At 38.7% G+C, this 23,318-nt stretch overlaps 1 protein-coding gene across 1 annotated transcript in view; it reads left to right on the top strand.

Moving 5' to 3' along the window:
- The first annotated feature begins 525 nt into the window (after positions 1-525).
- PPM1A (protein phosphatase, Mg2+/Mn2+ dependent 1A) overlaps positions 526-23,318 on the top strand; it is a 29,707-nt gene continuing 6,914 nt past the window's right edge. The window contains exons 1-4 of the mRNA XM_072428390.1: positions 526-847; positions 12,617-13,471; positions 18,329-18,446; positions 22,978-23,089. Coding sequence (XP_072284491.1) covers positions 12,638-13,471; positions 18,329-18,446; positions 22,978-23,089 — 1,064 coding nt within the window. The 5' untranslated portion in view covers positions 526-847; positions 12,617-12,637. The remainder of the gene's footprint in view (positions 848-12,616; positions 13,472-18,328; positions 18,447-22,977; positions 23,090-23,318) is intronic.

Consider the following 23,318-nt stretch of genomic DNA (forward strand, 5'->3'; position numbering starts at 1 on the left):
ATACAGGAGAAGTAGTACTGTGCATAGTCCATGTATACAGGTACTGAGAATTGCACCCAGTATATAGGTGTATGAGGCGTAGTATTAGGCATGGTCCATACATATTATTGGGGAACCAGTGGCAGCACACAGCATACTTGGCCTGGTCCCCCGTCTTGTATACATGGAGCCTGCTCAGGTCTCTGGGGAATGAGGCATCATGGGAGATCTGTTCATCATGCAGGGTGACTCCCTGGATTTTATTGTGTGTAGCTGCTACTTATAATGTACATAGTGACTGGTGTGGGTTCAGTATTAGAATGGCTGCTAGGAGTTGTTCACACAGCTGTCCCCAGGGCCTCCCTGAGAAGCCAGGCTGCCTGTACAGCTCATTGACAACACTGTCAACCTGTCCAACCTCCATTACCAGGATGACGTCACCGCATCTCCAGCCAACTCCCCCCCCTCCTTCGCCTCAGTACATCCGGGACCTTCGCGTGCTGTAGAGGAGAACTGGGCGGGAAGGAAAGAGCTTGATGACGCATCTGAGGCGCGCGCCCGCCACAGCAGCTCGTGCACGGAGCGCGCTCAGGAGCCTCTGAGGTCCCTGGCTGACTCTTCCCGGCCGCCCCCCCTCCCCCCTTGGCGACACCTTGGAAACCCCGGAGAGCCGAGTGTGACCGTCGAACCCGGGCCCGTTCTGTTCCCACCGAGTCCCCCGTGGGGGTGGGGGAAGGGGAATGACGAGCAGCCCGTCTTGCCAGGGCCGAGAGTCGCTTCTCGTTACCGTCGCCTGAATGGTGTGAGGCGGCGGCTTCTTCACGACAACACAGCAGCGGCAGCGGCGGCTCTTCTCTTCTCCCGGCAGGTGAGCCGTATTTCCAACTGCGCAACGCGGGGAGGGGGGTGAGCTCTGTGGGAGGTGAAGGCCTCGTCTCCCCGGCACTGGGCCTCAGCCTGGGCAGCAGTGGGCGGATAGCGGGCCGTGACAAACACAAATCCCACTGCGCAACCCGGGGCCTGCTCCATACCGCGCCCGCCTAATCCACAGCCGCCCGCCCACAGCAGGTTTAGGCGACCTGGGCCTCTCATACTGCGAGCCCCAACAAGCTGGAGTAGGACATGCTGGGATTTGTAGTTCCACAGCATCTGGAGGGCTCTGGGTGACTCCAGGCTGTCATGCAGGAGATCTGTACACATACACAGCCTTCACTAATAATAGGAGACCCCATGCATGCCCTGGTAATAAATGCCTCCTTGTATCATGAACAGGTTGCAAGGCGAGCTGCATTACCCCCCCCTTATATTAAATGGTGGTCTAATGCCTGCCAGCACCTTAAATGGAAACCTCATTGTAATGCAGGCCGCTGCACATGTTGCCTTGGTAGTGCAATGCTCATTTCAAAGTTTTTTTATTTTGATTGTAGTTGTCATGCTCTTTCTTAATGACATTTCATAATATTTTTAGATTTGCTTCCTCTCTAGTAGCTGTTAGTCAGCATCCCCTTTGGCCAGTATTGTGTTTAGGAACAAGGGCAGTTTGTTTTTGTTAAGTATAATCTGGACCGGCGCAAACAAGGCCATCTTCAGGAATCGGTATCCAGGGTGTGGATGGTACTGCCCTCACCAAGGGCTATTTTACAGGGCAACTAAACATAAAAATCAACCACCTCCTATGTTCTTTTAATATTGTCCCAATTTAATGTACAGTGCTAAGTAATATGCTGGTGCTATATAAATCCTGTTTAATAGTATTGGTTTCAGCAGTAATAACATATAGAGCAATGTTTCCCAATCACGGTTCCATGGGACCCTGGAGGTTCCTCCAGAGCACTCAGGCCCGCAGGCCAAATCGGGCCGGCTCTGTAATTCTGTTTGACCGTAAAGAAAATAACAAATGTCTACTAGAGCAGTCCTGCCGGTAGATAGTGCATGCACTACTAATACTAAAATTCCCAGAATGTTCTGCTGCAACGTCAATCAGGACCCACAAGCACCCCCTTCTCTGTTGACATTCATTAGTGACTTTCCTCAATTGTAGATATTTTTTCAAAAAAATATCAAGTTGGTCCCACGACTTTGTCCAAACTTTTCATTTTGGCCCACTGTGTATTTGAGTTTGACACCCCTGCTGCAGAGCAATATTTATGAAGAATGTCTTTTACATTGCTGGCCTCTAGGGAGAATGTTGTCAGTAATCTAACCTGAGTGGTGCAAATTGCTTTTTGCTCGAGGAACCCAGTGTTCTCCCCAGCCCTTTAGCCGGGCACACCGCCCGGCACTTTCCGGTGACCACCCGGCTGTATTGGGTGGTTACTAAAGGTCATTCCACAATCCTATATAAGGTATAACAGGATTTTTTAGGTGCTTATTCCAAACAATCAGAAATATGATTAAAACAAAACAGTTTATTTTATTATACGTCACTCAAACATCACAAAACTTGCAATGATGCATTTATGATATTTCCAGCATACATGCCACATATACTATATTAAACAATTTATATTGTCAAGTCCTTGACCCGTTTCACCCGCAGGCTTCCTCAGAAGGACACAGTGTTTCAAGCATATCAAGCTGTATATGTATGCTCTGTGACTTTCATCCAGGTATAAACAAGCATTGGATTACAGCATTGACCACCTCAGTTGGTGCAGTCCTGTTCGGGTCACAGCCTCCCTACCAGTGTCTTTAAGCTTGTCTATTCTGATCCTCCTTTTATAGTGCTAATGGTCACAATACAGGGGCTGCCACCCGCCTACAATTTTTTACCACCCAGCTTTAAAAAAAAATCTGACTGGAACTCCTAGCAACCTCTGGAGCAATCCTAGGTTTCCATGGAACCCTGCTTGGGAAACACTGCTCCAAGTGTTGCTATGAGTATGTATAAAGATGTTCGTTATTGATTATTTGTTAAAATGATAGATCTCCTCTTGTCTTGAAGAAGCGCACTTAAACTCCGCAAAATGCGTCGAAAGGAACATTTTTGGTGTCCCTGAAGGAGATAAATATATATTGGTTTAGTGTTTTTATGTATCACAGTTGTTAATCCTTTAAAGTAATGTATTTAATAAAAAGTGGTTTTATTCATTTTATCATATTCTAAGTTTTGAATCGATTGGCCTTTAAAGTCCTGTTATTGGGTTATGAACTGTTTTTGTTCTTGTTGCTGGCAGTTCCTTGAGTAATTTGCACCTCTCAGGTCAGTTTAAATGAGACTAATACTATTTTTGGCTGTCTGTAAAGATGACATTCTGACCACAACCCTAAAAAAAGCTGTGCATATAATTATTGCAGGGGTTCCATGAGGTCTTTTAAAGGTTCTGTGTAAAAAGAAGAAAGGCAGATATAGAAGGTGGTTGTGTAAAAAGAAGAAAGGCAGATATAGAAGGTGGTTGTGTGTAAAAAGAAGAAAGGCAGATATAGAAGGTGGTTGTGTAAAAAGAAGAAAGGCAGATATAGAAGGTGGTTGATCAGCGGTTGGCAGGTGTCCCCTAAGAGCTCACACAACCACCTGGCCCTAGGCTGCTGTAATGTGAATAGTGTCAGCCTCTGTAAAGTGAGCCTGTGTTATAGGCGGGATCCTTTTCATGTGAGGTTATCATTTTACCACCCTTCACAACAATCGCTTACCTACCTCTTTTCTGCATTGTTTACTGTGCGGCCCTTCCTCCTGATGGTGCACAACCTTTGAGTAAAAAGGGGGGGTTTGGGGGGAGGGTTTGGGGTGGCCTTAAGGTCAGCTCAACTGTTTGAAACTTGTCCTTAAGGTTTACTTGGTAAAAGCAGATAAAAATACCTGCGTGGCTTTATAATCTTCCAGAGGGACCCCTCTTTGGGTGTATTCAGCAATCTACCTAAAATACTGTAAATGCCCTCAGGGGCTCTCTACTAGGCCACTCTTGTGCTAGGCATTCTGTATGCGAGGTTTGATTGATGTTATTAGGACTGTTGCTACATTTTTGCTGACTACACAGCTCTGGATTTTGATAGATTTTGCATTGATCCTTGGAATCACCTTCCCGTCTTCATTGTGCCAGCCATTTGATTAATAATTGATCTCCTAGATTGTAAGCTCTTCGGGGCAGGGTCCTCTCCTCCTGTATCACTGTCTGTATTAGTCTGTCATTTGCAATCCCTATTTAATGTACAGCGCTGCGTAATATGTTGGCGCTATATAAATCCCGTTTAATAATAATAATAATCTCAATTAACACTAATTTTTACCATTCATTCCAATCAAATAATAATTGTAACACAAATTGGTTTGAATTTATTAAAAAAATAACCAGTTGGCACAAAAAATACTAATCCCGTCTACTTTTGGTTTTGCTCAAATTTCAAACAAAATTGATGTTTTTATCTAAATTTATATATTGTGTAGTGTAAGATTAGCATTATCTATTGCCAAAATTGTGACAGTCCTTCAAATTATTGGTCTCTTTTGCAAGAAATCTTCATAGTTTTCCTATAAAAAATAAATAATTTTAGGCATGTAATTGTATGAATTATAATTTACCTTAAAGTGTAACTAAACCATTGTAACATTTTGCAATTTATAACAATGCTGTTAACTTTTTTCCTGCAGTTGCCATGGTGCAGCTCATGTGACCAGTTAAATCCTTAGCAGTTTGAGGGTTTAGGAGTTTAGTGAAGAGCTGTATGTTCAGTTCTGACAGCTATTGGCTAAAGGCATGCCATGAGTGTAGTGTGTGCTGCAAATTCGCTAATAGGCAGAATGTAAAATAAAACTTAGAAAACCTTAATGTGTTTAGGAATTATTCATTTAAAAAAAATGAAGCTTTCTTTGGGGTAGGAAAAGTAGGCTCAAAGAAGCACTGAACTTTGGAAGTTGAAGCGAAGGACAGACATAGATCAGGTGACTAGTCCTCATCATTGCCTGTAGTCTCTCTGCCTACAATCATTCTTATCAGATTCCAGTAAGGTGAACAGCGAGCAGCATTGTAGTGACATTACCGAATTGTACCTATTTATACCTGTTAGTGGTGGGAAAAACATGTTATCTTAGCATGTGATTTGTGCATCACTGTTCCATTCATTAATGGCATCTTAATAATGAGTATTGTCACAAAAAAGTGCTATTGAAATGTTTTTTTTTTTTTTAATCTATTCTGTTACTTTAGCAGCCCATACACTTGAATGGCTTCCTTAACACGCACAAACTCGTATTATATATAGTGCATTTGATAATTCAAGAAAACAAATTGTTGATACATATGAAGATGTAGAAGCTCCAACACATACTCTCAAGCACAAGGGGTGCACGATTTCTGGCCTAATGTGTGGAACTTCATTCAGTCTTGTGAGTTGCATGGGGAAGCTAAGATTTCCGGGCATGCTCATGCGCAGCTCAGCTTCTTTGGCAGGACGTAGTGATCAGGCAGGTAAAAACTATTATTGCAGAAGGGACATTGCTTCTCCCATTCTGCAAAGACCTGTCTAATCAATTTTTTTTATAGTTCTGTTTCATTTGGAACAGCTTGCCATTTGTGATTGTTCTGTACACACAGGCACTGGGATGAAGGCCTTCAGGATGTTAACATTTGTAGCACTAGGAGTTAACTCAGTACAATTGAAACCTCGTTGGGAGGCCTAATTCAGTTGATAATGGTGGGGGCTGTCGTTTTAAAAAAAAAAAAAAAAAAACCCAAAGAACTTCCTAAGAGCAGATGCACAATGGGGCTTGCTTTTACTTAAACTATCTAGAAATAAAAAAAGGTCACACATTTCGGTTTTGCGTCATTGGCAAAGCAAATCAAAATGATAACCTAAAGTAATGGCAAAATCTACAATACCAAATGTTCCAGTCTCAGTATCATTAGTGCAGTTTACTATACCTATGGACTGGTGAGCTGCAATATACACTGCTTCAAAATATAAGGGAATGCTGAAATCACATGTGGGATTCAAGTTAAAATAATCAGTATTCTTAATGAAATACATGGTGTAACTCATTAAAAAAACAAAATGACATGAAAATGAAATGAGCAACAATCATTATTCCACTAAAGACTGAATTCAAAATTGTGCTGAAAATCAAAGTAAAAATTATAAATTCATCAAATTATCTCAATGTGGCTTAGTAGTGGCATCAATTCCTTTGTCATCCTTGAACTGCCTACACACACATGAGACTAGGCAATGTAAGGTCTGCCAGGCTGAGAATTTCCCTCCAGCACCTATCAGCAGTCAGGGTACTGTTAGGTAGCACACAGTGAGATCTGGGATCCCAAACTGCATGACTAATTAACCATAAGGACTTTGCCTATAGACGGGCGTAAGATGGGTCTCATCCAATATTCGCCTCAGGGCTGAGAATCTGGCGAGTGTACAGCGGTCGTCACCCGGACCGCTCTCCTGGTGCTTAGTCGTACAAGGCACTATCGTAATGAAAGTGAAGAGGAGAGAGCGTAGCTAGGGGTAACAGAATGGCGCTGTATGTACAGCGCTTGTTCATTCATCGTGCAGTCTTTTGTCAACTATTGCACATGTGTACCCAGCCTTAATACAGAGAGAATTTGACTGATAAAACCATTCTATCTTTGGGGGTGATTTGCTGTTGCCAAAACCCCTTTTTTTGTTTTTTTTGTTTTTTGCACCAAAGCAGGTGAAATTGATTCACAATCACTTAGGCTTCCTAAATGGATTGATAAGTATTGCAGAACAGTGTTCTCCCCAGAAATATTTTTTAAGCTGGGTGATGACCCCTGTATTCTGACAAAACTTTTCAGTAACCACCCAAAAACAGCTGTCTGGTACCAGTTGGTATGCCTGGCTAAAAGGGTCTGGGAGAACTGCAGAAGTTTAAATGACTTAATGTTATACTGTCCTTTAATTTATTTGAACAGTGTTACATTTTTGTTTTGGTATTTAGATATGTTTTAGGATGAATACAGGGAGCTAAGCTTACCTGCTTGGTAGTTCAGTTTATTAGGTATATATTGCTGTGTAATGCATACTGTGTACAAACTTCTTTCAGTCCTGCTCTGCCCTCTGTATTGTTATTCTTTTAGTACTTATGCACCTGCTGTTGAAAAAGCCTTGGGTAATACCTCAAAAGCTATCATTAATATTCAATGCTGCCATGAGATAGAAAAAAGTAGTCACAAAACACAGTTTGGGAAGATGTTTTTTTTTCTCCCAGTGATTTTGTGTATATTGTGGGCTTTAGTTCTTTTAGTCACAGATCTGAAAAAAAAAAAAGTTTTAAAGGACTTCTGACTTATCTTCGTATATGTTCTTATATGTGTTATGCATGTTCAGGCAGAAACATTTATTTTTTAGAAACATTTTATTCACCTTTGAACCCCTGCCTGTGTATGTGACATATATGTCAACAACCTCCAGGAATTAAAAACTTTGGCAGTCTCCCATGGACTGGTTAGTGACTGGCCACAATGAGTTTTCAGACACCTAGAGGTGCCTTTAATTCCAGGTAACATCCGTTATCCGGTACAGATCTGTTTAAAAGTACTCGAACACATAATCTGTGTTTTCTGCTGTGTAAGAGTAAAAATTGTTCTTTCAGCATGAAATTGTGCATGAAGTAACTCTTTCAAGAGTGTTTTATGTTCATTATTTCTACTGGTATTTTTGCAAGTAATTCTCACATTGTGTTTGAATTTTTTTCCATGACATTTCTAGGCCACAAATGTATGGCTCATTTCCACAAATGTTTCAACAGCTGTAGCATTTCCATTGATCATTTGGCATTACTAAATTTTTAAAAACATAGTTTTTTTGTCCTGTTTTTTCAGAATGTATGGGGGGAAGGGGGGCTTATCATCTGTCCCTTTGGGGGAAATAGCCTATTAATGATGGATCTGCTTTGCGTATTAAATAGTTGCTTGTTACAAACTGTAGTATATGCTTCTAAGTGATTTACTAATGTTTAACTTTTTAGAAAGTTCCCATTTTGCTTAAATATGTTCTACCCTTTGTTGTTGCCTATAAAGAAAGTGCAGGAAAGCTTGCAATTAGTGTGTATTTTTTTTCCTCAGTTATTGTTCATATTTCACAAGTTTCACACCTGTGATAGATGTAACTCTTTATAACCTCTTCTGCATTTGTTACATTGTTTCATATATTAATTTGATCCCAAAGTATTTTAAAGTTGGTTTGGCAGTACTGTACATTTTACATTTTTTAGTATAATTGTTGTACAGCTTATTCAGCGTGTCGACCCATTTTCTTGTGAATTTCAGAGCCCTTCCTTTACTCTATACTAGCATAATAGGACTTGTACAAATAAGCAAATTGATGTGTCTTGACAGATGCATCTTGGTGCCCCCGCTGCATGCTGATCAGTTGCGCATTAGCTCTTGCATAATAGCTTACTTTTGTGAATCTCTTTAAACACAAACTCTTATATGCAGTTCTGGTAATGTGGCATGGCAGTGTTGTGGAGCAAACATTCTTACAGATACATTATCATCTATTAGTTTATTTACAGTTTGTTTAGCTGTATTTGGGTTATTAAATGAATGTGATTTGGACATCTGTAAAAGAATCTGATCACACCATGGGGTGCAGGTGGTATGAGCAAAACATCTATATATTTTAGAAAATAAAAGGCAGCAGTGATAATAAATCTCCGCTTTTTCAGGCCTAGCAGTTTTTCAAACATCAGTGGCGAGAGGAATGTGAGGGGTAAACGCAGCGAATGCAACCTTACTGCCCATGTGAATTCGGCATGACTTCAGATGTGTCCTCTAATTGCTATATCTAGATAACACAAGACTTTTGTGCGAAAAATCACCTAATCTGTCCACAAAACTGAGCCCAGTAAGTCCCACACTTGTTTAGATTCCCTCTGTTTTCCGATGCTCAGTGTTCATCAAGTGCTGATCTCATTGGGCATGCGTGAGATTGAGCACTTTTCCTACATTTTTCTTTCATAGGAAAGCCCCTGATGATACATTCCTGATGTTGGGTATGCACAAAAGGAGCAGCCCACAGCCACCTGGGATATGTGACACCAATACCCCAGGGGGCTACAGATTTATCCTTCAGTCTTTGCCACCATGTCAGTAAAGACAGAAGGGGATGGGTCCTCCCCCAAACAATAAAATAAAAAACAAAACACATTTTCTATTATAAAAAAAAACAAAAAAAAAAGGAATGTCACCCTTTCTATAATGTTAAAATGCGGTGATGCTTTGAGCTTAATCCATGTGATAGAAGATTGGGACAGGACAGCCATTGCCACCGCCCCCATTACTGCCCATATTCTATGGCCAAAAAATAAACTGCCTGTGAAATTTATTCTCCCGCACTCTGATAGCTGTGTGTGTAAAGGCTGCTTGGCATATTTTGCAGCCGAACAACTTACTGTGTCCAATCTTTCAGATCTCCTAAATTGTTTGTTGTTACGACTTGAAAGTTTTAGGGTACACGGGACCCTCATAGCTACTAAAAACCACATTTAAAAAAAAAAAAATTCAAGATATGAGGATCCCAAAACTTTGTGGAAATTGAACATTTGGGTTGTTGTTTCATGAGAAAGTGCACCTAGGAGCCCAAACTTAAATATGCAAATTATGGACCCCCAAAGGCCACCTATATAGCAAGGAGTATTGGGGTAGGGCCCCAAAACTATAATTGTAATACTATGCTACACTATTTGCTTCTGTTCTTTGAACCCCAATTTATCTGGAACGGGGAGGTGCAGGAAACCGAAAATGTAGGTGCAAGTGGGGTACACATGTATAACATCCCCTAAAATTCATTAGCATGACATCATCATTATTATTATTAAACAGGATTTATATAGCACCAACATAATATGCAGCGCTGTACATCAAATCTGGAACATAAAAACTCTGCCCATCAAACTGACCACTTCCTTGACTTGAATCCTAATTTTTCTAGAACAGAGAGGTGCAATTAACAACATTAAATATGCAAATGGGGGACACTTGTGACAAACACCCCACAAATGTTCATCTCCATGGCAATATTACATCAAAAACTCTGCACATCAAAACATGCTGCCCTGTTACACATGACTGTACTTTACCAGTACCTGAACCCCAATTTTCTTTTGATGAGCAGTTTTTTTTATGTACTAATGATACCATAGTGATGAAATATTTGGATGTGCCCCACGCATTTTCAGTTTTCTACACCTCCCCATTCCAGGGAAATTGGGGTTTAGGTGTTAGAAGTGAGCAGTAATGTGTAACAGGGCAGTGTGTTTGCCATTGTAATGACATTTTAGTGGCCACTTACACCTACATTTTTGTTTTTTTACACCCCACCATTCTAGGGAAATTTGGGTTAAAAAAAGAGAAACAGATAGGGTAACATTGTATGACCAATATAGATTTGTCCCAGTGAAAGAATCACCTTCGTGTGTCTGTAACAATGTTTTTTGCTGTTTTTTAAGGTTTTTAATTGTCAATAAGGTTGTAAGGTTTTTTAATTGTCAATACCACAGTTCTGTTTGACTGTAACTTGTCATTCTTTTGGTTTTAGCTGCATTTTAGTCAATGTTGATACAGACAAAGTACAATCTGAAAAGGGTTCTGGTCATCTTTGCTTAATGCATTTCTAGTTTTGTTGGTGCTTCTGCTAAAGCTTTTCTCTCACTTCCTGATACAACATGGTCAGTTTCACAGTAAGCAATGTAAAATCTCTCTGACTGGAGCCCAATATAATAACTATACTCAAAACTCAAAAAAACAAAAACACACCTTCAATCCCGCAGGGCAGTCCGATCACTCCGGGGCTGTCCAGCATCGGGTCCCGCGTTGTCTTGGCATCCGTGGCCACCATCTTCATCTTTTTTTTCGGGTTCTTCATCCTACGTCAGCTGACCCAGGCATGAGATCAGCAAATTTTTCTCTTTAGGCAAAAGGCTTCTTCTGCGGATGCCTGAAATGCTTGGGCATGTGCAGAAGAAGTGCCCAAGAGCCTCCTGGGATGCGTGACGTAGGTATCCCAGGAGGCTTTCACTCCCGTTCATTCTCGACCGCCTAGGCGGCCAAAAATTAGGGGGCAGTGGTGCATTTTTTTTTTTTTTTTTTTTTTTTTTTTTTTTTTATATAGAGTACTTTCTAGTTTTACTAGTAGTGCAGTAATCTGGTGTGAAATGTTTGTGTGGAGGAGCTTCCTTGCTATTGAGACCTGTCTGTCCATGCTTCTGTCTCTCCTTGTGCAGGCAGACTAATCTTGTATCTGTTGCTCTGTAATTGTTTTTTTGCTGTAGTTGGTGGAGCTGTTTGGTTTCTGCTCTCTGTACAGACAACAATTTTGTACTATGATGGTGTCAGTGAAATTTATGCAATTTTTTTGCATTGTAACAGGAGTCAATTTTAAATACACATTTTTTTTGGGACACTTTTAAGTTGCCATGATCAAGCAATAATCTCTTACTTGCCTGATCACTCTGGCAAAAATTTGAGCTGCTTATGCTGCGAAAATGGGTTGCATCATCCTAGCCCAGCCGATGCTTAGCCTTATAGAAGAATTTTTTTTTTTTTTGGATGAAAAAAAGCTGTAGGCTAGTGGTCAAAATGTAGACGGGCAACACATGACAAATTTAGTGTTCCTAGTTGTTGTCGTAGGAATTCATTAACTCCTATAATATAATTAAATATAATTCTGTCCGCTTTCTGTTGTGTCCCTCCCTCCTTAGTATGTCCCATTTTTCTGTTGTCTGTTTTATTCCCCTACTGCCCAGTTTCCCTGTATTGTAACCATGTTTTTCAGAAACCATCCAAACATAGCCGGGTGGTTACTGAAAAGTGTGTGTCTGTGTGCCCAGGTTGAAGGGACTGGGCAGAACACTGAATATGTATTTGCTTCAGGCTTTCAGTGGTCTTGTGCAGTTATCCACCTGCTGACCAAAGTCGTCATCTTTGTCTTGAGCTGTTGTGTGTTGGCCACAGGTGACCTAACTTATGTGCATTTGCACTGAAATTATTGTCTCAACTTTTGGCTCGGGCACTTGAACAGTTGAATTCGTAGCTTGCACTACAGCTGGTGTTTGGGACCCTAAAGCTTAATAAGTTTGAGCCAGGTCACATGACCTGTCTCTCCTAAAGTTATTGATATGGGTCTTTCTGCTTCATTCAGTAGAAAGACCCAACACCTTTGACAACACTGCATCCCTGGTATTTATGGATGAATCTAAAGCAGAGAGTAGAGGATCAGAAAGCAATGACTTCTATGTAAGTAGTCTCGTCATAATAATTTTATTATTGAGGTTTTCAGCCCCTTAGTGATAGTGACAAAGTAAAGTGGAAAATTTAAGTGTTCAGGATAATTTGCTGCACATAAAAACATAAATGAGTAAATATTGCATCCATAGACAACTGGGAAACATTTTAAGGAATAATAATTCTAGATCCTGTGTTTGTCACTGTAAACTTTAAAAACGTCTCTTATGGACTTTAGGTATCATGGTGTAAGTTCACACAGACAAAAAAAAAAAAAATCATCCACTTAGCAGCAAAAGGGAGCAAATGCAGTTTATTTTTTAATTTAGGCACATGGCCATCTCACTGTGTATTTGTTTGTGCCAACATGAGTAAATACTCACAGATTTGAAATATTTTACTTGTTTGGTATAAGAGTTACTTGTGGCTGAATTGTTTTTCTTTTCTTCCTACAGGTTTAAAAGAATTAGGAAACAATGGGGGCATTTTTAGACAAGCCAAAGATGGAAAAGCATAATGCCCAAGGGCATGGTAATGGACTTCGTTATGGGCTTAGTAGCATGCAAGGTTGGAGGGTTGAGATGGAAGATGCACATACGGCTGTAATTGGTTTGCCAAATGGACTTGATGGGTGGTCATTCTTTGCTGTTTATGATGGTCACGCTGGTTCCCAGGTTGCCAAATACTGCTGTGAGCATTTGCTGGACCACATCACAAGCAACCAGGATTTCAAAGGGACTGATGGACAGCTGTCAGTGGAAAGTGTAAAAAATGGAATCCGAACAGGTTTTCTTCAAATTGATGAACATATGAGAGTCATTTCTGAGAAGAAACACGGTGCCGATAGAAGCGGGTCAACAGCAGTGGGTGTTATGATTTCTCCTCATCACATTTATTTTATCAACTGTGGAGACTCAAGAGGTTTACTTTGTAGAAGCAAGAAAGTTCATTTCTTTACACAGGATCACAAACCGAGCAATCCACTTGAGAAAGAGCGTATACAAAATGCTGGTGGGTCTGTGATGATTCAGCGTGTAAATGGGTCACTTGCAGTTTCAAGGGCTCTAGGTGACTTTGACTACAAATGTGTCCATGGAAAAGGCCCCACAGAGCAGCTTGTATCACCAGAGCCTGAAGTTTACGAAATTGAGAGGTCAGAAGAAGACGACCAGTTTATAATTCTGGCATGTGATGGTATTTGGGATGTCATGGCAAATGAAGAGCTGTGCGACTTCGTAAGGTCCAGACTAGAAGTTACTGATGACCTTGAAAAAGTTTGTAATGAAATCGTAGACACCTGTCTATACAAGGTATAGTATGTTTTTGTCATTGTTTCATAGTGCATGTTGCTTATTGTGTAAAGTAAAATATTTTTTTTTTTAGTTTTGAAAAGGATTAGCTAGAATGGGTCTCAAACGCAGCCCCCCTGGCCTTGCAAAAAGCAGTGGTCAGAACATATGACAGTTTTAAAGACTGCAGAAATTGATGAGGGATAGGGGTGGTGCAGTTGGCTCAGTGGCGAGCACTCTTGCCATTGCAGCAGTACGTTCGCAGGTTTTATTCTTGGCCAGGCCATCTCCATGGAGTTTCTATGTTCTCACAATGTATGCATGGGTTTCATCCCACATTTCAAAAAGATCCTGGTAGGCTATTGACTTTCACTCGAATTGTCCTTAAACTGTGTTAATACAGTGTTCTCCCCAGCCCCTTTTAGCTGGGTGCACCACCCGGCACTTTTCAGTAACCACCTTGGCTGTTCTTGGGTGGTTACAGAAGAGTTTGGGTTACATCATATTTGGCGCTTGCACAACTATAAGAGTTCATATATAATGAGTAAAGATGTGAATACACATTGCCTTGTCAGTGTTCCTTTAAAGACCTTTAAAAGCTTGCAGTTTTGAAGTTTTATGAAATAGAGATTTTTAAATTAGCCTTTATCAAGAGCATTTGCTGATTCACTGAAACTGCCCTGTCTCCCTATTAAGATAGGAAGCCAGCCACATAGATGCATGGAGTTCAATGAATCAGCTGACTCAGACTTGCATTATGAAATAATGTGTAGTGCTGAAAGCAGAGCATACATATGTAATGGGAAAATATTGTGTCTCCATTTACATAACCAATTACATATCTTGCATAGAACATTTTAACACATTATTTAAAGCAATAATGACTAAAAGATTTATGTAAAACAGTTTCATTCTCTGTCCTTTCCATCTCAAGACACAGTAGTGACCTAAAAGTCAGTGCAAGAAATGACAGAGGTTTATCTGGGTATCATACATCCTGGATGTATGCTGGAACAAGGTTAAGCACCCTTTCACTTTAATACATAGTTTGGTGGGACAGATAGCTTTGCAGTATAGGTATGTTTTCATTGCAGGGATGCCTACTTGTTGAAATAAACCAGACAGACTGCATTTACTGTGAATTTGTCTGTAAATCTAGTCTTTATTACCTTGCTCTTGCTTCTAGACAAAATGTTTGTTTTTTTTTTTTTTTTATCCCACCTATTTTTGGCTTTAGTAAATGTTTAATATCTTGTATACTTTGCCAGTGATTTTTAAGAAACACTATTGCTACAAGGACATTGTACAACTAAAAAAAAATGCAAACACCTTTTTAAGACTGAAAGATTCACACTCCACTTTTCTGCTTTTTTGTGTCTTACAGTGTCATTTCTTTTAAACATGGCCAAATAACCTTGATTCCACCCAATTTTGTAATATGCCAAGAAAAATATTCTCCATCTATATTCTGCTGTTTCTTATTTAACCACCTGGGCGTTAAACCTGACATACTTTGGGGTAAAAACACTTGCAAAGAGTGTTAAACCCAAACTTTTCCCAGGTGGTTAAAAATATAAACAAACGTTGTCCCAATTGTCATACATTGTATGACAGTCGGATTACAACTGTAAGAAAATACTTACCCGGTCTCCGCAGCGCCTCCGGAGACGTCCTCTCTCTTCCTTCTCCCGGCGAGTGCAGTGACGATCTGCGGGGTTTCCCAGTGATGTTGCTGCATGCGTCGGGGCGGGAAATTCAAATAACTTTTTGTATTGAACTCCATACAAAAAAGCTGTATTGAGTCAAATACAAAGAAACCTTTATAATAAATATATATATATATATATAAAAAATAAGCTACTGTACGGTTACATTACATTATACACTATTTTTTTTAAAGATTTTTTTTGTTTTATAAAAAAATTTTTTTATTAAATGTATAAAATATTGGACATATTTCGGTGAGTTATGTGGTAATTTGGTGAATTATAAGTAATTGAGTAATTTGGTAAATTATAGCCTACAATCTAAAATAAATTTCCATGCAAAAAAATTTAACACTTTTTGCATGGAAGTACAGAAGTTCGGAAAGAATTAGAACACCTGGCGTTCGCGTACGCGTCCCTCGGCGATTCCTGATGATGTAAGTGCATGCTACCGTCGATGGGGGTCGTAGCGGGAAATTCAAATATTTTGTATTGGTTTCAATACAAAGTCCTGTATCCAATACAAAATAATACAAAATATATTTATGTGGTTTTGTCTATAGGTATGTGACGTTGGACATACATATGTGACATTGACGTTTTAAAATTTACCACACTAGGGAGGTGTTTTAGAAAAATATATTACTACACAGTATACTGAATTATAGCATTTTCAGTATTTTTGATTTATTTATGTATTCTTGTTTAAGCTGATTTTTGTGTTTTTTATTTAATTTTATTTAATTTTTTTTTTTTTTTACATGAATTGTGTGTTTAAAACTTTTTTATATTCATGATATCTACTAGACCCTTGTTCGGACATATTTCTGTAAGTTACAGGTCTACAATTTAAAAAAAAAAAAATTTCATGAAAAACAGTGTACCTGCTTTTGGTACAGAAATCTAGATGCATAGACATCAGTGAAAGGCCCAGGTGGTTAAGACGCTAGTGTTGGGTTCATGTTTTGAGATGGATAGCAGTGGGACCTACCTCTTAGCCTAGTCTCCCCCTTCAAAACACCCACATTTTTTTCAATTTATAGTTACTTAGTCCTTTAAGTTCAACAAATGGGGCAAAAAGTAAGTAAAATACACATATATTAGTAATAAATCTGCTACAAAACGAAGACCAATACACACAGTTGAACCAGTTGAATGCCAAAAATCATTATAAAACATGTTCCAATTTTCTTCAACAAGGAAAAAATCTTTCCAAATCCCCCTTAAAGCAATCAGATATTACCTTAATCAAGAGTTGTCAATCCCAGTAAAATTTATTATGGTTACATTCTGTGCATCTACAAATCCCTCTGGAATCACTGATCACTTTTTTCAAATAAATTAGCAAATCTTAACTTCTGCTTTGCTTAAAATTTAGCACAGACTTCTGATGTCTTGTGTCAAGCATTCTAGCACATCCTTAGAGAATGCATTGATTTCCAAATTCAGTGTACTCATTGTTAACACATTGTGAAAACATTTGTGAAGCGTTTTCCAATTTTAAAGCAAAGCAAACATGTTACAACTTTTTCATGGTCGCCCATAATGCAGCTCTTCAAAGTACTTCCTGTGTTTGTCGGGACATAGTTCAGCATGGCTGGGAGGATCAATGTGCAGGGGAGCACCTTGTACTGAATTATAAGGGTGTGCCTGTAGTGACATCGTTTTCATGATTTTAATCACTGTGTTGAGAGGATTCTCATAAAGAATGTCTTTTGGATCCTTTCAGATTATGTACATTTCTATATTTTAGTATTCTAACCTAATTTCCTTTCCCGGTGCCTTCACACATTGGTTTAAAGCCAGTGAAGACAAGGCCTTATTGTTAGTTGTGATAATTTCAGGCAATTTAAAGGTGATGCAAATCCCTCATTGATAACAGATGAAGCTGGTGCGCTTTCAGCCTCCTGGCATTTTGGCGATAGCTGAAATATTAGGTTTGTGTGTATGGACTATGTGTTAGGGTAACGTTTGTTACTGTTGTCATAAGTTGCTTAGGTCATATACATGTTCTAACTGCTTAATAATTTGATTGAAGTTGGACATTTATGAAACAGTTTACATTTTAACCCTGCTGGAGCATGGTATAATTAAATTTGTAATGTGTTACCCTATTTGAAATTATATCTTGCTAGGAGCTTAATCTAGCCCTTTTTTACTTTGCTATAAACAAGCTGGTTTTGGCCACTTGCAGAGCTTACTGTTTTTAGACCGTAGTCTGTCCTGCTCTGCATTAGGCTAAATTAAATAATCTGCCAGTAAAAGTTTTTTATTATGAAACACGGCAGAAAGTTTTTAGAGCCAAGTGGTTGCATCCAGTATTGCTGGAAGCTAGGACCCATCAAATATATTTTTTACTGGCTGTTAGAAATAATCAAAATGTGAATTCTTAAGTGATATTTCAGTTATTTAATCTGATTACAATTTTAGTCTAGACCAGGGATTGACAAAGCCTTTAGACCAGATACAGCCTAGCCGGTAGTTCGTTCCGGCCTAACGCCCCACGGCTCCGGACGGATCCGTGGGGCGTTAGGAACTATCGGAGCTCAGGTGCGCCTCCTTGCTGTTGCTCCCCTATTTACCACAGCCAGGGTTAATACTCCCCACCGCTGTGGTAAATAGGGGACGTTCCCTGGTGGTGGGTGGAGTCATTAGAGCCGGACTGGCCTAGCATGCTCCTGCCGCCCCCCACCCCACAAATGGTCTAGTAGCCATAAAAGTTTGCCGACCCCTGGTCTAGACACACTGAACATACAAGCACTTTTGAGCTCCATGGTCCAAAATGACCAGCAGATTGGGAGCCTTAAACTTGTTATGTAGCTTAAAACTATTACAAGGAAAATGTTGTTTTTTTTTTTTATTATAATACAAATTCATCTGCCTGTGTATATAGAGCTGTTGACCATGCTACCGTACATAGAGTACTCTGCTTGATGTATACCATGCCAACTGTACATTTTATTTTTTTGAATTATCCAGATCACTATAGTGATTGAAACTTCCGTGGTCTTGTGTGTTTTTTAGTACTGAAGTGAACTATATTTACATTTATTACCATGTAATTCTTGCTCATGTTTCTTGGAAATCACTTTGTTATAATAAAATATCTCTCCACAGTATTAAAAAAAAATTGTGAGCAAAAACCATAAATATATCCTTTTTGCCTTTCTAGGGAAGCCGAGACAACATGAGTGTCATACTGATCTGTTTTCCAAGTGCTCCAAAAGTGTCACCCGAGGCAGTGAAGAGAGAATCGGAATTGGACAAATACCTGGAAAGCAGAGTAGAAGGTGGATCATTTAACCAAAATAAGTAACCTAATGCATAGTGTTTTGCTTGTGTTCTTAAGCCTTCAAGTGCCATTTTTAAATGTGAAATTTTAAAGGGGACTATGTCTATTTGGCATGAGCTTTGTCTCCTGAAAATGTTAAATCTTTAAATCACTAATTTCTACATAAGGTATTTAAAGCTTGCAACTCCTTAGTACCCTAGCAAATCCTTATTTGCATTAATGTCGGGGTAGGTAAGCCAAAGACCTTTTATAGACACTAATGTAACTAGTTTGAACAGAGAATTCACACCTGTTTTGTGATCTACAGTATGATTAATAATCATCTTGCTATAGTAGAATTATATAGAATAAAAAGCCAACGTCATCCACAACATCAAGAACTTGTTGAGGTTGTACTGCATACTGGTCTCCTATGCCCTCCAACTGAATTCAGGTCCGAATTCTAACTTAAAAAGTGATGTAGAATGTGATGTAGAAACAAACAAGGAAAAGTTAGAACTTGAACTTGTTCTAAAGAATAATAATTGCCTTGATTTAAAGCTGATCTTTTGGTTGCAGTCAAGAACCTGAAACAAATATGCAGATAACTGTGTGCCAGATCACCCTGAGTGCGGCTCGGGGTGAAAAAAAAATATGCTGAAAGCGGTAGCCCGAGCCACACTCGGGGTAGCTAAAAACATTAAAAAAAAAAAAAAAAAAAAACTCCTGGTCACATCGGCATCCTGCCCGTCGGATTCCATCCTTGGGCTTTGGGCCTGCCTCCTCTTCCTCTGATCTTCCCCTTGGCAAGTGCACTGACGTTCCCCAGGAGTTCTTGGTGACGTTGGTATGTGCGAGGGAGCGCGGCGGGAAAGTCAAATTATTTTGTATTGTAATTATAAATTTAATAAATATTGGACATATCTTGTGGCATTACGCCTAAGAAATATAGACCTACAGTATAAAATAAATTTTCATGCAAAACAATGTACCGCTTGTGGCATAAAAATACTGACATTAGACCGCCATGGAGGTTAAGTAATAATCTGAACTGCATATTCATTTTGGGTCAGTGATTCACAATGTACTAAAGGCCTTAAAGGCTCAGAATTCAAACCAAACTGATTTTTTTTTTTTTTTTTTTAAGAACCTGGTTAAAAGCGACATTTTTCATGTATCAGAATAGGTCCTACTTGAGAGCTTTCACACGTAACTGCTCTGTGGCAGGACAGTATTTCTTGCATTACTTTATTACAATAATGCTGCCTATTGATTTGACATAGACTGCTAACCCATGGCAATAAAGCAAAAACCAGGACATTTTAGTGCACCACAATGTGTAGTATATTGTGAAGCATTGCAGTCAGTTGCCCCCTATTGTATTGCACAGGAAAGTGTCATTCCAAATGAATGATGTCTTGGCAGAATGGGTTTTGCATAACAATGATGTGGGACTTTACTGCTGATAAATATAGCCACGTGAGTTTCTAATCGATAACATGGCTATAGTAGATTTACCCACCTGAAACAGTATTGTCAGTTTTGTAGCAAAGTGACATTTGAAACTTCCCATTTCCAGTTGCCCATGTTAAAATGGCTGTTCATTTAGAAAACTCTAACCCCCCAAATTTGATGCTGTCTTTTAGGTAATAGCTTGCAATTCTTTGTGGGCAGTAAAAAACTGATCTTCCAACTTGACAACTTAAATTTGAATTACAAATGTAGGGATTAGTGCATACTTTTTCCTCCATCACTTGGTTAGAGAATGCCTAAAACAAGCATGTATGTGTATGTCATGTGCCCAGACCCATTGCTTGTCTCGAGTCATTAATTGGGCAAAAGTTAAGAATGACCCTGGAACCAAGCATGTTATAAAAACAAGTTGGAATAGAATTGTCATAGTATGTTCCCACTGAAGTGTATGTATAGCCAAAACAGAGCAAGGATTTGCATACTTTTCTGTGAATTAAAATATTCAAGCCATTAGATTAGTCAAAGCAGCTAACATTCAAGACCAGATATGATAACTAAGTAAAATTCAGATTATATACATTTTATAAATTATCTTGATTGTTTAAACTTTTTAAGATTATTTGAATTTTGTTGACTTGGTAATACATACAAGTTAAATTACCTTTTGTTCTTCCATTTCTTCCTCCACTGTGTGAGAGGTTTTTATGTAGTCTCTAAATTTGTATTCTTGTGCAAACCAATTTATTATGCTTCTTTTTTGTATAACGCATCTCTGTACTACATACCACTGTGTATGTGCATAAGTAACCTCTTATATGTCATATGTTAGGCTAAGTTCCAACTAGTGGTTTTGCTGGCCAAAACCTTTCAAAAATGGTTAATATTTCTGAATTGAAACCTTAAGTGACCGTTTTGAATTTGTTCATAGGTGTCTAGTGTTTGATGCTAAGCACCCAGGGACTGTAAATGCCACAGTGGAAAAATGCTAGTCTAAAGTTGCCATTAAAAAAAAAAAAACTATAGCTGCTTCTCAAACCATCCTGTCATAGAAAAAAAGCCACAGCTTTGGCTAATTGTGCTGAAATATTCCTGCCCCCTTTTTTTATCTTACTGATTTGCTAATAGGATGATGCGAAGAGCATAATTGCCTGTCAGACTGCTATGACAAGAGATTGCTAGAACCTTACTATAAATTGTACATATTTTTTTTAATGAATAGCCATTTTTAAAGTATTTTGTATGAAATGCACAAATATTACCACACAACTTTTTTTTTCCTGCACAGATCGGTGCTAGTTTTTTGCTGGTATAAAGTGTGCATTGCATTATAGTGAGTTATTATTGGTTACTTTTCTGTTTCAAGCAAGAAAGTAAATCCACCGCTCTGCAATTGGATAAACTAATCTTGTTTAATGACTTGACCCCACAAGCATGCTGGTTTCCAGATGTCAAAATGTCTTAAGTATTTTTCATAGTGTTTATACGTATCTGCAGTTTTTATTCCAGGAATGCATGCTTTAAATCATGTTTGAGATCCAGCTAAATTATAGGTCAATCCTGTCAGTTTATGAAAGCAATGATAAATGTATTAATCTGACATAGGCGCTTCTTTTAAATTGTTCATACAGACACAAGATATTGCATGCATACAAATGACCTTACAAACCAACATTATCTTCCTTTCTTCTGCAGGCCCTGCTCAGACCTCGGTGTTTTGGGGCTTTTTTTTTTTTTTTTGTATTGAGGTGCAAACCTTTTTGAAATAGAGGGCAGCTTAATAAAACTCTTAACATGTAGGTGGTTAAACCCCCCAAAATTTAAAGCAGGCTCCAAGGGTTTTGCATTGAACCAAGAAACCCACCAAACACCCATATTTTATGAAGAAAATCCTATTTGTAATTGGCATGGCTGTTTTCTGTGGTGCTATCTGCCATAGCTGATTCCATTTCAGAGTCTTGGAGAAATCTCCTGACTACCAGGTAGTAACTAGTGTGTCTTGTGTACCTTAGGATAAGATCCACAGATGGACTGGTGAGGACCCCTCTGTTTAGCCAACCTTTTTTTCAACCACTGCTGTTCTTGTAAGAATCTGCATGACCCCATGGCAGATTCTTGCAAATCAGTGAAGGACCATATCAAGCTAAGCAAAGCAATAGTTGGTAGGAGATCCATTACGTCAGCAAGAATAGACCTATGTATAGATTTCACTAAAATATTGCTTGGCTAGTTGGGTAACATGATTACTGTGTCATTCTTTATAACATTTACTGTTATAGTTGTTGGCCAACGTGGTAAAGGTGCCTTAGAGGCAGTAGAATAAGAAAACCAATCAATAATCCCTATTTTCCCAAACATAATAGGTAATCCTTTCCCATGGAATTTATACCTTAGCTAACATTTGAGGGTGTACATTTTTTTATGCAAATACTGCTGTTAGCTTTTACCACTGTAAAAAAAGTTGAAGGTAGGTGGCAGTTATGACGAGATTTTTGGCAATTTCAATTGTACTTCTGTTTCTGCAGTCTGTATCCATAGTTTACTACACATGTTATTGTTCGGTGGAGACTTGTGTGATTTGTAATCCACTTTAAGGATGTAAATTGTCTAGATGACATATTCTTTTATTTTTGTATAGCTTAATTTCGGCAAGAAAATCTTGTAGACTTGATTTAGATGTTATAAATATACAATAAAATAATTTGGCAAACCAAATCTGAGATCTTTGCATTTTATTCAAAAACAAACACTGCAAAGTTAATGTATAAAATCTAGGCATGTTTTGGTGTGATCATTGGCCATTCTTTTATTTAGGTGTGGGTGCCTTGCTTTCCAAATTCTTTAGAAGTAAAATGTTATATTCCAACTACAATCGTCAAACAATTGTGGTAAACTGTAGAATGCATTAAAATCTTCCTACATGCTTTTGAATCTATGCAAAATAAAACATTTGATGTGATTTTGAAATACTTTCTTTTTTATGAAACATTCCATTCCATTTTGCTTGCTAAAATATTGGTGAAGCTATACACTGGCTGAATTTGAACAGCACTTACAAAACAAGTACTTCTAATTCCTAGAGATCATAAAGAAGCAGGGTGAAGAAGGTGTACCAGACTTAGTCCATGTGATGCGTACGTTAGCCACTGAGACCATCCCTAACCTCCCACCTGGGGGTGAATTGGCAAGCAAGTGAGTTAATCTCAGCGTTTTGTGACCCATTTTAATGTAATAGAACTGTTTATGCCACATAAAAAAATAAGTTTAAGTACTCTCCTGGACTTTTATGGTTTCCAAAAACTAACTTTTTCTTGATGGTGCCTAGCTGATTTTTTTGGCAACCCATTTTCAAGCCATTTTTTTTGTGCCTTCATTGGAGACTTTTGTACTGATAAAGATTTTTCTAATTCTTTTTTTTTTT

The sequence above is a fragment of the Pyxicephalus adspersus genome, chromosome 12 (genome assembly GCF_032062135.1).
Source record: "Pyxicephalus adspersus chromosome 12, UCB_Pads_2.0, whole genome shotgun sequence".
NCBI lineage: Eukaryota > Metazoa > Chordata > Amphibia > Anura > Pyxicephalidae > Pyxicephalus > Pyxicephalus adspersus.